The 14,676-nt window shown below is 44.4% G+C and overlaps 1 protein-coding gene and 1 pseudogene across 3 annotated transcripts in view; one reads left to right on the top strand and one right to left on the bottom strand.

Annotated features, from left to right (window-relative positions):
- Positions 1–14,676, bottom strand: part of GPR143 (G protein-coupled receptor 143) — a 62,625-nt gene that overhangs the window by 29,995 nt on the left and 17,954 nt on the right. For all 3 annotated transcript variants that reach the window (XM_081792576.1, XM_081792577.1, XM_081792575.1), the window contains 3 exons: positions 13,594–13,702; positions 12,138–12,255; positions 9,995–10,238 (listed from right to left, as the gene is read on the bottom strand). In XM_081792576.1, the coding sequence (XP_081648702.1) occupies positions 9,995–10,238; positions 12,138–12,255; positions 13,594–13,702 (471 nt within the window). The remainder of the gene's footprint in view (positions 1–9,994; positions 10,239–12,137; positions 12,256–13,593; positions 13,703–14,676) is intronic.
- LOC145714798 (U2 spliceosomal RNA) lies at positions 11,762–11,928 on the top strand (annotated as a pseudogene).

Here is a 14,676-nt window from a genome sequence, read left to right as displayed (position 1 = left end):
GCAAAAGTTATCCTAAGAGGCAAGTTTATAGCAATACATGCCTACCTCAAGAAGAAAACTCCCTGACAAAAAAAAAACAAAACAACCTAACCTTAAAGCTAGAGAAGCTAAAAAAAAAAAAAAAGAACAAACAAAGCCCAAGGTCAGTAGAAGGAAGGAAATAATAAATATTAGGACAGAAACAACGACAAAAAAAAAAAAAAAGAATACATCAATGAAACCAGGGGATGATCCTTAAAAAAGATCAACAAATTGATAAACCTTTAGCCTGACTCATTCAAAAAAAAGGACTCAAACAAAATCAGAAATGAAAGAGGTGAAATAACAACACTGAGTACAAAACAGAAGAGAATATTATAAAAAACTACATGCCAACAAACTGGACAACCTAAAAGCAATGGACAAATTCTTAGAAACATTACCTCCCATGGGCACCCAGGTGGCTTAGTATGTTAAGTGTCCAACTCTTAATTTCGTCTCAGGTCATGATCTCTTGCTTCATTGGTTCGAGCTGCACATTGGGCTCTGTACTGACAGCACAGAATCTGCTTGGAATTCTCTCTCCCTCTCTCTGACCCTACCCCTCTCATACTCTCTCTCAAAATAAGTAAATAAACTTAAAAAAAATCTTAAATAAAATTTTTAAAAAGCAATGCTTTAAAAAAAATCATTAAAACTCCCAATAAGCAAAAATCCAACATGAGATAGCTTCACAAGTAAATTCTATGAAAACTTTAAAGAAGAGTTAAAACCTATTCTCAAAGACAATGTAGAAGAGAAAGGATAGCTTCCAAATTCATTCTGAGGCCAGCATTACCCTGGTACCAAAACCAGATAAAGATACTACAAAAAAAGAGAATGAGAAACCAGTATCTCTGGTTAACATAGATTCAAAAATCCTCAAAAAATACTGGCAAACAGAATCCAACAATATATTAGAAAAATCATTTACTCCAAGTGGGATTTATTCTCAGACACAAGAGTTGTCTGGGATCTGCAAATCAATGTGATACATCACACATCAACATATATGATCATCTTAATATATACAGAAAAACCATCTGACAAAGTACAACATCCATTTTTTTTTTAAACGTTAATTTTTGAGAGAGAGACAGAGTGTGAGCAGGGAGGAACAGGGAGAGAGGGAGACACAGAATCCGAAGCAGGCTCCAGGCTCCGAGCTATCAGCACAGAGCCCGACGCGGGGCTCGAATTCCCCAACTGTGAGCTCATGACCTGAGTCAAAGTCAGCCAGTTAACTGACTGAGCCACCCAGGTGCCCCTATAACATTCATTCATGATAAAAGCTCTCAACAAAGTAAGTTTAGAGGGAATATACCTCAACATAATAAAAAAACAACCCATAGCTAACATCATATTCCATGGTGACAAATTGAGAGCTTTTTCCCTAAGACCAAGAACAAGACAAGATTTCCACTCTCACCGATTTTATTCAACATAGTACCGGAAATCTTAGCCATAGCAATCAGATAAGAAATGAAAGGCATCCACATCGGCAAAGAAAAAGTAAAACTACCACGATTTGCAGATGACATACTATATACAGAAAACCCTAAAGACTCCACCATAAAACTACTTGAACTGATCAATGAATGCGGCTACAATATCAATATACAGAAATCCACTGCATTTCTATACACTAATAATGAAGCAGCAGAAAGAAATTAAGAAAATGATCCCATTTGGGGCTCCTGAGTGACTCAGTCAGTTGAGCAACCGACTTCACCTCAGGTCATGATCTTGCAGTTCATGGGTTCGAGCCCCACATCAGGCTCTGTGCTGACAGCTAGGAGCCTGGAGCCTGCTTCGGATTCTGTGTGTGTGTGTCTCTCTCTCTGCCCCTCCCCCACTCGCGCTCTCTTCTCTCAAAAATAAACACTTAAAAAAATTAAAAAGAAAATTATCCCATTTACAATTGCACCCAAAATAATAAAATACCAAAGAGGTAAAAGACCTGTATCGTGAAAACTATAAAACACTGATGAAAGAAATTAAAGATGACATAAACAAATGGAAAGATATTCCATTTTCATGGATTGGGAGAATATTAAGATGTCCACTCTACCCAAAACAATCTATAGATTAAATGCAATCCCCATCAAAATACCAACAGCTTTTTTCACAGAACTAGACTAATTCTAAAATTTGTGTGGACCCACAAAAGACCCCAAATAGTCAAGCAATCTTGAAAAAGAGGAACACAACTGGAGGTTTCACAATCCCAGATGCCAAGATATATTACAAAGCTGTAACAATCAAAACAGTGTGGTACTGACGAAAACAGACACATAGAGCAATAGAACAGAATTGAGAGCCCAGAAAGAAACCCATGACTACATGGTCAATTAATCTCCAGCAAAGGAGGCAAGAATATACAATGAGCAAGAGACAGTCTCTTCAACAAGTGGTGCTGGGAAATTTGGACAGCTACATGCAGAAGAATGAAACTTGATCACTTTTTTACAGCATACACAAAAATAAACTCAAAATGGATTAAAGACCTAAATGTGAGACCTGAAACCATAAAAATCCTCAAAGAGAGCACAGGAATTAATTTCTCTGACATAGTCAATAGCAACATTTTCCTAGATAGGTCTCCAGAAGAAAGGGAAACAAATGCAAAAATAAACTATTGGGACCTCATCAAAATAAAAGTCTTCTTCTGCACTGCAAAGGAAATAATTAACACATCTGAAAGACAACCTACTGAATGAGAGAATATATTTGCAAATGACATATCCAATAAGGGGTTAGTTTCCAAAATATATAAAGAACTTATACAACAACACCAAAAACGCAAATAACCCAGTTAAAAAAATGGGCAGAAGATGGGCGCCTGGGTGGCCCAGTTGGTTGAGCGTCTGACTTCAGCTCAGGTCATGATCTCACAATTTGTGGGTTCGAGCCCCGTGTCAGGCTCTGTGCTGACAGCTCAGAGCCTAGAGCCTGCTTCGAACTCTGTGTCCCCCTCTCTGTCTGCACCTGCCCCACTCATGCTCTGTCTCATCACTCTGTCAAGAATAAACATTTTTAAAAAATAGGCAGAAGACATAAACAGACATTTCTCCAAAGAAGACGTGCAGATGGCCAACCAACACGTGAAAAGATGCTCGTTGATACTACCTGAAGCAATCTACACAGTCAATGCAATCCCTATCAAAATACCACCAGCATTCTTCACAGAGCTAGAACAAACAATCCTAAAATTTGTATTGAACCACAAAAGACCCCGAATAGACAAAGCGATCTTGAAAAAGAAACCCAAAGCAGGAGGCATCACACTTCCAGACTTCAAGCTATACTACAAAGCTGTAATCATCAAGACAGTATGGTACTGGCACAAGAACAGACACTCAGATCAGTGGAACAGAATAGAGAACCCAGAAAAGGACCCACAAATGTGTGGCCAACTCATCTTTGACAAAGCAGGAAAGAATATCCAATGGAATAAAGACAGTCTCTTCAGCAAACGGTGCTGGGAAAACTGGACAGCGACATGTAGAAAAATGAACCTGGACCACTTTCTTACCCCATACACAAAAATAAACTCAAAATGGATGAAAGACCTAAAGGTAAGACAGAAAGCCATCAAAACCCTTGAGGAGAAAGCAGCCAAAAACCTCACTGACCTCAGCCACAGCAACTTCTTACTCAACCCGTCTCTGGAGGCAAGGGAAACAAAAGCAAAGATGAACTATGGGACCTCATCAAGATAAAAAGCTTCTTTCCAGCTAAGGAAACAATCAGCAAAACTAAAAGGCAACCGATAGAATGGGAGAAGATATTTGCAAACGACATAGCAGATAAAGGGTTAGTATCCAGAATCTATAAAGAACTTCTCAAATTTAATACCCAAAAAACAAATAATCCCGTGAAGAAATGGGCAAAAGACCTACATAGACTTTTCCAAAGAAGACATCCAGATGGCCGACACATGAAAAACTGCTGAACATCACTCATCATCAGGGAAATCAAAACCACAATAAGATACCACCTCACACCTGTCAGAAGGGCTAAAATGAACAACTCAGGCAACAGCCGATGTTGGCAAGGCTGCGGAGAAAGAGGATCTCTTTTGCACTGTTGGTGGGAATGCAAACTGGTACAGCCACTCTGAAAACAGTATGGAGGTTCCTCAAAAAACTAAAAATAGAACTACCCTATGACCCAGCAATTGTACTACTAGGTATTTATCCAAAGGATACAAAAATGCTGATTTGAAGGGGCACATGCACCGCAATGTTTAGAGCAGCACTATTGACAACAACCAAAGTATGGAAAGAGCCCAAATGTCCATCGATGGATGAATGGATAAAAAGAAGATGTGGCACGTATGTATGTATATATGTGTGTGTGTGTGTATATATATATATATTAAGAGAATCTTAAATACAGAGAACAGAAGGGTTGCTAGAGGGGCTGTGGGAGGAGGCATGGGCTAAATGGGTAAGGGGAGCATTAAGGAATCAAGTCCTGATATCACTGTTGTACTATATGCTAACTTGGATGTAAATTAAAAAATTAAAAAAGAAAAAAAGAGTCACCGTTCCTGTTCTTGTATGTGTACCGAGTTTTCTCTACACCTGCTCAGGTCCCAATGCTCAAGCTCTATCAATATGAAAACAGTTCTTGCAAAGGCTTTTCCCTGACTTTATGCACAGAGCTGGTATCATGTGCACATGTAACTTACTCAAACACAGCCGTGTTTAGTGAGGGGTGGGGTGGGGTGGGTAGGAGAGGGGACAACAGGTGAGGAGGACATCATCCCTGGGATCCTGCCGGCCAGCTTTCCACCTGTTAGCCTGTGCCCACATACTGCACGTTGGAGAAGCCTCTAGAAAGAATACGTGAATGGCCTTTGAGGTTCCTCTACCACTGATGGAGAACTGAAGTGACTTCTCTGGTGGCAGCCAAGCGGCCCCAGAGGCACACTGACCAGGGAAGAGTTAGAGGGAATCCTGAACTTGTCCCCAGGGGTCAATGGTAAGGACAGCCAACAGTCTGATGTAGACCTCTTCATGAATGTGCTGAAGCATCCTAGGCAGCAAGACCTTTAAATGATTTAATTTCTGAATGAAACTGTTGTTTTTACTGTAACGTATGCAAAGTCCTGCACAGGACGACCATACAAAATACTAGGCTGGATCTCAGGAGCAATGTTAGAAGATCCAAGGGTGACCAGATACGAACCAAAAACCCTCACTGCCACTTCCGTTATATCCTCTACCATACACTTTTGCAAATGTCAGTGGACTTTACAAACTTAACTCTGTGCTTCAGAAATTCCTCGAAAAGCCTGACTCAACAGACGTTAATTAGCAACATGTCACTATAGTTCTGAACTCACAGCCGCTCTTTTTGTATGTTCTTTCCATAATCAAAAACGCCGACGACAGGGGCGCCTGGATGGTTCCGTTGGTTGACTATCCAACTCCTAATTTTGGCTCAGGTCACAATCTCATAAGACTCAGCCCTGCTTCAAGTGTGGAGCCGGCTTGGGATTCTCTCTCTCCCTCTCCCTCAGCCCCTCCCCTGGTCATTTTTTCTCTCAAAACAAAACGAAACGAAACAAAAACACCACTGATGCATTCCTTGTTTTTCTCAAAAGGCATTCATTATAGGCGTTCTTTTTCCTCCAAATTTTTCTCAAACTGGCATTTCCATTGCTTATTCCATTCCCAGCTTTTTTATTGTGTACCATAGACTGTGAGATCCTTGAGGGCCAGGATTGCAGTCTCTGTTCCCCACACCCCACAAAGCTCCCAGGACAGGGCTTGGTGGCAATGTGGGCAGTCATGGGTCACCACTACCAGAAGCAAGTGCCTCTCCATCCACACAGTGGAGTATTTATTATTTAGCCATAAAAACAACGAAGTTCAGACTGCAGCTACAATGTGGGTAAACCCTGAAAACATGATGCTAAGCGAAAGAAGCCACACAGAAAAGGACAAGTAGGTGCCCATTTAGAAGAAATGCCCAGAAGAGGTAAATCCATACAGAAAGAAAGTAGATTAGCAGTTGGGGGGCGGGGGGGGGGGGGGGGGGGCGGAGAATGGGAAGGGGTTGAAAATGGGTACAGGGTTTCTTCTTGGAGTGATGAAAATGTTCTGGAATTAGATAGTTGCACAACTTTGTGAATATACTAAAACCGACTGAAGTTTAATGTTAAAAAGATGAATTCATGGTATGTGAATTATACCTCAAATTCTTTTAAGTTTATACATCTTGAGTGACACAGAGCAAGCACACACATAAGCGGGAAAGGGGCAGCGAGAGAGAGGGAGAGAGAATCCCAAGCAGGTTCTGTGTTCTCAGTGCTGAACCCGACTCGGGGCTTGAACTCATGAACCATGAGATCATGACCTGAGCCGAAATCAAGAGCTGGATGTTTAACTGACTGATCTGCCCAGGTGCCCCTTTATCTCAATTAAAAAAAAAAAAAAAGCAGAGGACAGAGGCAAAAGCTACATATGACTGAGACCAGTCTTCTCTGCAGCTACAGGTTTGAGGCAACCCCACCAGGGAACAGCAACTTTGGTGCTTGTATAACTCTCCAAATTCAAAGTGCTTTTTAATGTTTATTTTTTTGAACGAGCACAAGCGGGGTCGGGGGCGGGGGGGGGGGGTGCGGACAGAGGATCCAAAGAGGGCTGTGTGCCAACAGGCTGACAGCAGAGAGCCCGATGCGGGGCTGGAACCCATAAACCGCAAGATCACGAACTGAGCCGACGTCTCAACCGACGGAGCCACCCAGGTGCCCCCAAATGCAAAGACTTTTAAGACATTTCCTTATCCTACTATTTTCCCAAAAATAAACTGATCGCCCAAATGGAGTTCAAATTTCAAAGACAAACTCTTCTTCCTTCCTGGCTGTGAGTCACCCCATGACGTCAGCCTTGCTGAGGGCTTTGGCTAGGGAGGGGGGAAGGGAAGGAAGGAAGGAAGCCTTAAGAGTGTCCGCAAGGAATCGATGCCCCGTTTGCTCACCTCTCTACTGGATCTGTCTGCTTCCTCTAAAAGCTCTGTGTGCATATTCCCGACCTCAGAGGGGCAGGCCCGCTCGACAGCTCACTGAGAGAATGAGAGCAAGATTACTGACTGGCCCTGTTCCTTGCTGGTGACTGGGGCTCGGGCAGACTGGGACTATTTTTATTATTATTTCTAATGTTTGACTTGACTTCCAGAGATGGGCTCAACCACTTTAAAACATCAGGCGGGGGAGGGGGGGCAGGTGCCTGCGTGGCTCAGTCAGTTAAACATCTGACTCTTGATTTCAACTCGGGTTGTGAGATCAAGCCCCTGCATCGGGGTCTGCACTGAGCGTGTGGAGCCTGCTTGGGATTCTCTCTCTCTCTCCCTCTCTCTCTCTGCCCCTCCTTTTGCTCTTTTGCTCGCTCTCTCTCCCTCAAAATAGATAAACAAACTTAAAACACCAGGACGGAAATCAAACAAAACTGAATGCATCAAGATAAAAATTTCTGGCTCATTCCCCAGGTGGGACTATGCTAAGAGCAATTCCCCCTCCCTTCTCTCGCCCCCCCACCCCCCGTGGTTCTTTAAGCCTTGATGAATCATTCACACTAAATAAAAGTCGATGAACACACAGCCTCTATCTTGCAGCTTTAGCCAGAACTACCATTTTCCTTCGAGGTTTGCAATTACAACCAGATGATACCCATCTCCGGGAAGCCATCTATCAATTTATCACTATGTTTTTTGGCCCTGAGAACAAACCAAGCTCACCACCTGAAAACAAACCCTCCTTCAATGTATCTGAATTGCAGGAATGCAAAACAAAACAAAACAAACCCTCTAAAGTCACTTCCAAACAACCTTCTGCGTATTTTCTTCACTCTCAAATGTCAACATTATTTCTGTACAAAGCCATCTGGTTGGTGTGTTTGCCTTTGCTTTCACACACGCGTGTGCATGCATATGCGTGTGTGTGTGTGTGTGTGTGTGTGTGTGTGTGTGTGTGTGTGCGCGCGCACGCGCAGTTCACTCAGACAACACATTGGGGAAAGCAAATGTATGGATCTAAGCTTTCTGAAAGCCTAATTACCCTAAGACGTTGGTTCTGAACTGGGGTCACTGTGCCCCCAAGGGGTAGTTGTTGAGGTCTCGGTTGCCACAATCAGGAGGGCGCGACGGGCATGGAGTGGGCACAGACGTGCCACATCCCACGGTGTCCGAGTCGGCCCTCGGAACTGGCTGGCATCCCCCAGCCCCAAATGCCAACAGTGCTGAGGAGGCTGCTCTGAAGACAGACACACAGACGGGACGTGGGCTGAACAGAGGCGGCGGCCCACCCCGCCGGCCCCGGTGCCTGCTGACGGAACGCAAAGCAGAACCCACGTCCCAGAGCATGCTCAGTTGCCCTTAATTTCTTTTTATTTTTTTTTCTTTATGGAGGGAGGGAGGGAGGGAAAGCACACGTGCGCATGCGTGGGGGACACACTGAAAGCATCCTCAGCATGGAGCCCGACTCCCAAGTCAGGCTCTGTGTCACAACCTTGAGATCATGACCTGAGCCAAAACCAAGAGTCACAAGCTCAACCGACTGAGCCACCCAGGCACCCTTCAGCCAACATTCTTAAACATTCTCTCTTAGCTTCTCTCTTGCTGTTTTTTTATAATACATATGTGTCTTGGGGGCACCTGGGTTGCTCAATCGGTTGGGCATCCGACTTCGGCTTAGGCCACGATCTCACAGTTTGTGGGTTCGGGCCCCGCATCAGGCTCTGTGCTGACAGTGCGGACCCTACTTGGGATTCTCTGCCTCTCCCCGACTTGTGTGCACGCTCGCTCGCTCGCTCTGTCTCTCAAAATAAACTTTAAAAAACATAAAATGAAATAAAATATGTATTTGTTATTTTAAAGAGAGAGAGAGAGAGCATGATCCGGGGAGAGAGGCTGAGGGACAGAGAGAAAATCTTAGGTAGGCTCTACGCTCAGTGCCTCTACACTCATGGGGCTCGGTCCTATGACCCCCGGATCGTGACCTGAGTTGAAATCAACAATCAGACACTCAACCAACTGAGCCACCCCAGGCATCTCTCTCGCGCTCCTTTTTAGACAACCCACGGGCAACCATAAAATTATAGCTACCAAAAACCTAAAGGATCAATCGGCTTGTACATTACAAACCATCAGGCGAGTTACAACTTTGGGGATGTCAGAGTGGGGATTTTCAAACCTCTCCTCACCAACATTTTGGCTAAAACAAAACTTTATTAGGAACCTCAACAGGGAGGAGAGTAGTCTATTAGCAAGAAGTTATTTCATAAGTTACAGTCTGGATTGTAAAAAAAAAAAAAAAAAAAACAAAAAACCAGATATAATCAATTAGATCCATGAGGCCGCTTTAGTCAACATAAAAAACTCTGAGACGAAAAACTGACGTCTCGAAGACAGTCTCCATCACACTCGAACATCTAACTTTTTCTTTTTTTGATCTGATAAATAAATAGCACCGTAACCTGGAAATTCAGTTCCACACAGCGACGGAGCCGAAAACGTGATGGTTTCAGGTAGCACTTCTTCCCATGTGAGGCCAGTTTTCACTGAAACCAAGAGGGCGGGCAAATGTTTCTCTGAGCTAACCCGGGAGGACAGATTAATGGGCTGTGGGCCTGGATGGGTTAGTATTTGGTTACCAACGCATTTCAGTATGCGCAGTTCTCCCCACGGGATTTCACGCAAATTCTGGAAGTGAATCATTTCCTAGACGCCTAAACGTCCACACTAGGATTCCACAGAACGCAGTCTGATGACCACAGAGAGGTCTGCAGACCCCAGCACTCAAGTCTTTCAGTGAAAAGGACAGATGGGAAGAGCCAGCGCTGGCAGACTGGGTCTTCATCTGAAACGTCCCACGTGAGCTGGGCACACCGAACCGTACCTGGAGCCACCGTACCTGGAACCGTACCTGGAGCTCCGCAATTTACCGACATTGGCAGATAAGGCTCACCTTCAGACAACAGGCTCAGGGCCTCGTCAGACGCGTGCCCGCCGAGTCGCAGCACCTTCCTGGAAGTGAGGCTCTCACCGGGTGCGCTGGAGCCATCTGGGGACAGGTAGGGCTGCTCCGCGGCAGAGGTTGCCATGGATTCCCACTGAATCTCCTTCCCGGGAGACTGAAACTCCAGGCTGCATCCTGTCCAGCCGTAGAAGGCCAAAGACAAGAGAAATCCCTGGGCTGGGTTCAGTATCGCCTAGGAGGAAGGACAAAAAGACACGAGTCGGCCAGTCTGTGTACTGGGAATTTGAGCATTAACTCCACTCGGATGCTCACTGGGCTGCCTCACTTGGAAGCGACCCGGTTGGCCGCTTCAGGGCAAGACCAAGATTGGCTTTAGGTGCTGTACCTTCACGAGGAGGCGGGGAGGGGAGAGCTGGAGGGGGTGGGGGGAGGGGATGCATGCGACACAGGGCAATCGAACCGATCCTATTTTCACCCCTGCCAGGCAGCTAGGCTCTCCTACACAGAGATGCTCTCCATCTTGTGCTTCTGAGTCAGAATGTGATTTAACAAAGGTACCTGAGGCTAAAAACGAGTCTAGGGGACGTTCCTCTATTTCCGTGTGCTAAGTACCCATGAAGTGAACCAAAGGAACCAAGAGAAACTCCAAACCGAAGCAAAGAGGTGGAGGCAGTGAATGCTGGTCTTATTATAAAGTTCTCATGGGTCAGATTCTCCCCAGTTCGGAAGCAGCAGAAATATCAATTCCGTACAAGACAACGTGTACCTCTCCGCTAACAGTTTTGTTTTTTCATTTCAAATGCAACACAGCGAAAACACTGGGAGGAATCTACTCATGGGGTTTCCACCTTATTTCCATTTTGTGTATTTTTTTTAATGTTTTTATTTATGCTTGAGACAGACAGAGACAGAGCATGAACAGGGGAGGAGCAGAGAGAGAGGGAGACACAGAATCCGAAGCAGGCTCCAGGCTCTGAGCTGTCAGCACAGAGTCTGACGCGGGGCCCGAACCCACGGACCGCGAGATCATGACCTGAGCCGAAGTCGGACGCCCAACCGACTGAGCCACCCAGGCGCCCCGATTTTATGTATTTTTTTAATGTTTATTTTTGAGAGAAACAGAGCAAGTGGGGGAGGGGCAGAGAGAGAGGTGGACAGAGGATCTGAAGCGGGCCCCACGCTGACAGCGGACAGCCGGATGTGGGACTCGAACTCATGAACCATTGAGACCATGACCTGAGCCAAAGTCGGACGCTCAACTGACTGAGCCACCCAGCTGCTTCACCGTTCTGTGTATTTCTATACGGTATTTTTTTCACACGTGTTATTATGTGGTTGTAACTAGTGTAATTTTTATATCCTGCGTTTTTCACTTAAAACTACAGATTTCAGGGGCACCCAGGTGGCTCAGTCCGTTGAGCATCCAAACTCAGCTCAGGTCATGATCTCGAAGTTTTTGAGTTCAGGTCCTGAGTCGGATTATGCACACAGCTCAGAGCCTGGAGCCTGCTTCAGATTCTGTATCTCCCTCTCCCTCTGCCCCTCCCCTGCTAGCACTCTATCTCTACCTCTTTCAAAAATAAATATTTAAAGAATTTTTTAAATATATTCTCAAAATACTAGAGATTTCATAATTGTCACGTTTAACATCTACATAACACTCCACCAGGATGAAAAAGTGTAATTTACTTAGCCATTTCCTTGTATTTGTTTCATTTGGGTTGCCTATAACACTTTATAATCACGGATGATGGGATCGCTTCTTGGCCTTTTGGCTAAGATCAAGTGTGGTATCTGTTCGTATCAGTTTAATAATCGTGGATGATGTTACAAGGAACACCTTCGTCCCTATGGCTTTTTCATAGTCTGAAATATTTCTTCAAGTGAAATTCTCTGATATTTTGGGTCTGCTGGAAAGGTCTGAAAAACTGGGCCAAACTGATTTACCAGAGTTGTCCCCATTTAATAACGGTCCCAACAATGAATGAGACTAGCTAGCTGGTACATCAAAGGCAGATACAGGTACATACCGTTACATATTTAACCCACAACACATCATACTTTGGAGTGGGTTTTTTTCTCTCTGAACTTTACTTTTCAAGAAAAAAATTTTAAATCAAGGTTGACCTACCATTATAAACCACGTGGTCTTGGCTGCATTTCTCACAGGTCTCAAAAAGCTCCCGTTGACATCTGGTTGCATTTCAAGATAGAATAAGAGGCTTTCGTTGATGATGTTTGGCAACCAGCTGTCAGAAAGAAAAGAACCCTGGGTAAAGAGAACATGTAACCCAACTCATCTTTAAATGCCGGCGGTCAGGAAACCTGTCCTCCAAGGCCACCAAGTCCTGGAGGGGAATCCACTTGGGCACATGGAGGAACCAGCACATCCAGGATTTAATTTAAGAGACCTCTTTCTCTCAAGTGTAAAGCAGAGATCAGCGACTTCTTCCAAGGGTAACACGCAACACCACATCGGGTGTAAGGCTCTAACGTTATAGCTAATAACTCAAAATTCAATTTTCACTTGATGAGTAATGTAACGTTTTGAGGGAGAGCTGCACAAATCTTGCTATTTCACGTGTGAACTGTTTTGATGTTATTGTTGCTAGGCCTACGACATTTAAAATGAGGAGCTGTTGGGGCGCCTGGGTGGCTCAGTCGGTTGAGCACCGGCTTCAGCTCAGGTCACGATCTCACGGTCCGTGAGTTCGAGCCCCGCATCGGGCTCTGTGCTGACAGCTCAGAGCCTGGAGCCTGTTTCAGATTCTGTGTCTCCCTCTCTCTGATCCTCCCTCATTCATGCTCTGTCTCTCTCTGTCTCAAAAATAAATAAACGTTAAAAAAAATTAAAAAAAATAAAATGAAGAGCTGAGTGTATTTTGAGAGGGAGATCATTTCCATCTCGCCTAGGACAACGTCCAAACAAACCTCCTCCTATCACATCAATTATTAACACCACAAAGGCACGCCCTGTTTTGCAAAGTATTGATTCACCCCAGCAAAAGGTTTTCTGGTTCCCATCTGTTTTGCATGGGTTACAGATCTATTTTCAAAGCATGCACCTGAAACTGGGCAGAATGCCAACTGTGGGGCCAACTGAGGTTTAGAGAAAAATGGCTCTCTCTATATGTCTTGATGGAAACATGAATCATCCCACCAAAAAATGTGCCCTTGTCCTATATCTTCTCAGATCCAGGAATCCTGGGGTCAAGAATGATACAAACGGGTACATTTTAAAAGTGTGGTCCAGCGTTTTATTTCAGAGTTAGCCCTGGCAGTGGGCCGAAACACCAGATGCACGTTCACGGTATCTGGAAACTAAACTCAGGAGTTGTTTGTTCTGAGGGCTTTATATATAATCTGAGGAGATGTGAGTATCTTTCCAGGAGTTCACAGATTGTGGGCCTGCCTTCCTGTCTCGCGTGTATTTCCTCAAAGGGCACCTAGTGCAGTTTCAAAGATCTCCTTTCCAAAGACTCTCTGCTTTGCAACTTTCAGGTCACACTTAGAAAAGCAAAATGGCAAGTTGTTTACGTATCCCTTCCCAGCGGCAATTAAAAAATAAAAAATAGAAGAAAGGTTACCAAATAATTAAAACCAGCATTATTTTGAAAAATCGGATCTTGATCACGGCTCCCATCCGTCTCTCGTTCTCTGTGTAAATGCCTTTTCTTCCTTTTAGTAAAGAGGCCACTGTGAAAAACAGAGGGGAACTGCATGTCATGGTCATTATTTGCATCTCCTGAGTGACAGGGAAGAGAGTCAACGTGGACGTAAGCCCCAAAGCAAAGGCAGAAGAGCAGGAGACAGCCCAAGATACGGCCGTTCCTTCCCCCACACTCCAAGCTGGGGTCCTCGCAGACTCGATGGGACACGGGGTCTTTAAAACGTTCACCTCCCAAGAACTGTAGTCTTCCCCTGACTGCAAAGACAGTACAGAGACTTTCTGCATACCTAAACCCAGACTCGTTCAACATTAACATCTTACACACCAAGGGTCACATTCGTCACCGGGGAGAAATTAGCAATGGTCTGTTACTATTAATTAAGCTCCAAATTTTATTTGGATTTTACCGATTCAAAAACTGTATTTTTAGGGGTACCTGGGTGGCTCAGGTCACGATCTCACAGTTTGTGAGTTTGAGCACCATGTCAGGGTCTCTGCTGTCAGCATGGAGGCTGCTTCAGATTCTGTCTCTCTCTCGCCTCTCTCTCTCAACAATAAACATTAAAAAAAATCTATATATTTAGGGGCATCTGGGTGTCTCAGTCGGTTAAGCGTCCAACTTTGGCTCAGTTCATGATCTCACAGATCATGAGTTCGAGTCCCCTATGGGGCTCTGTCAGCTTCAAATCCTCTTTCTCCCTCTCTCTCTGCCCTTCCCCTGCATTCTCTCTCTCAAACATTAAAAAACAGAACTATATTTTTGAAGGTTTATATTTTCTCTTACAAAAATAATGCACACTGTTTTGAAACATTGAAAGATTAAAAATTTCTCATTATAGACAAGTTGGAGAATACTTTACTTTTTAATGTTTATTTATTTTTGAGAGAGAGTCAGAGTGCGAGCAGGGGAGGGGTAGAAAGAGAGGGAGACACAGGATCCGAAGCAGGCTCCCAGCTGTCAGGACAGAGCCCGACACGGGGCTCAAACTCACAAACCGCG

This window comes from Panthera onca, chromosome X, assembly GCF_046562875.1.
Source record: "Panthera onca isolate mPanOnc1 chromosome X, mPanOnc1 haplotype 2, whole genome shotgun sequence".
Classification (NCBI taxonomy): Eukaryota; Metazoa; Chordata; class Mammalia; order Carnivora; family Felidae; genus Panthera; species Panthera onca.
Note: the sequence above shows the minus strand (reverse complement) of the source record. Positions and strands in the feature narration are given on the sequence as shown.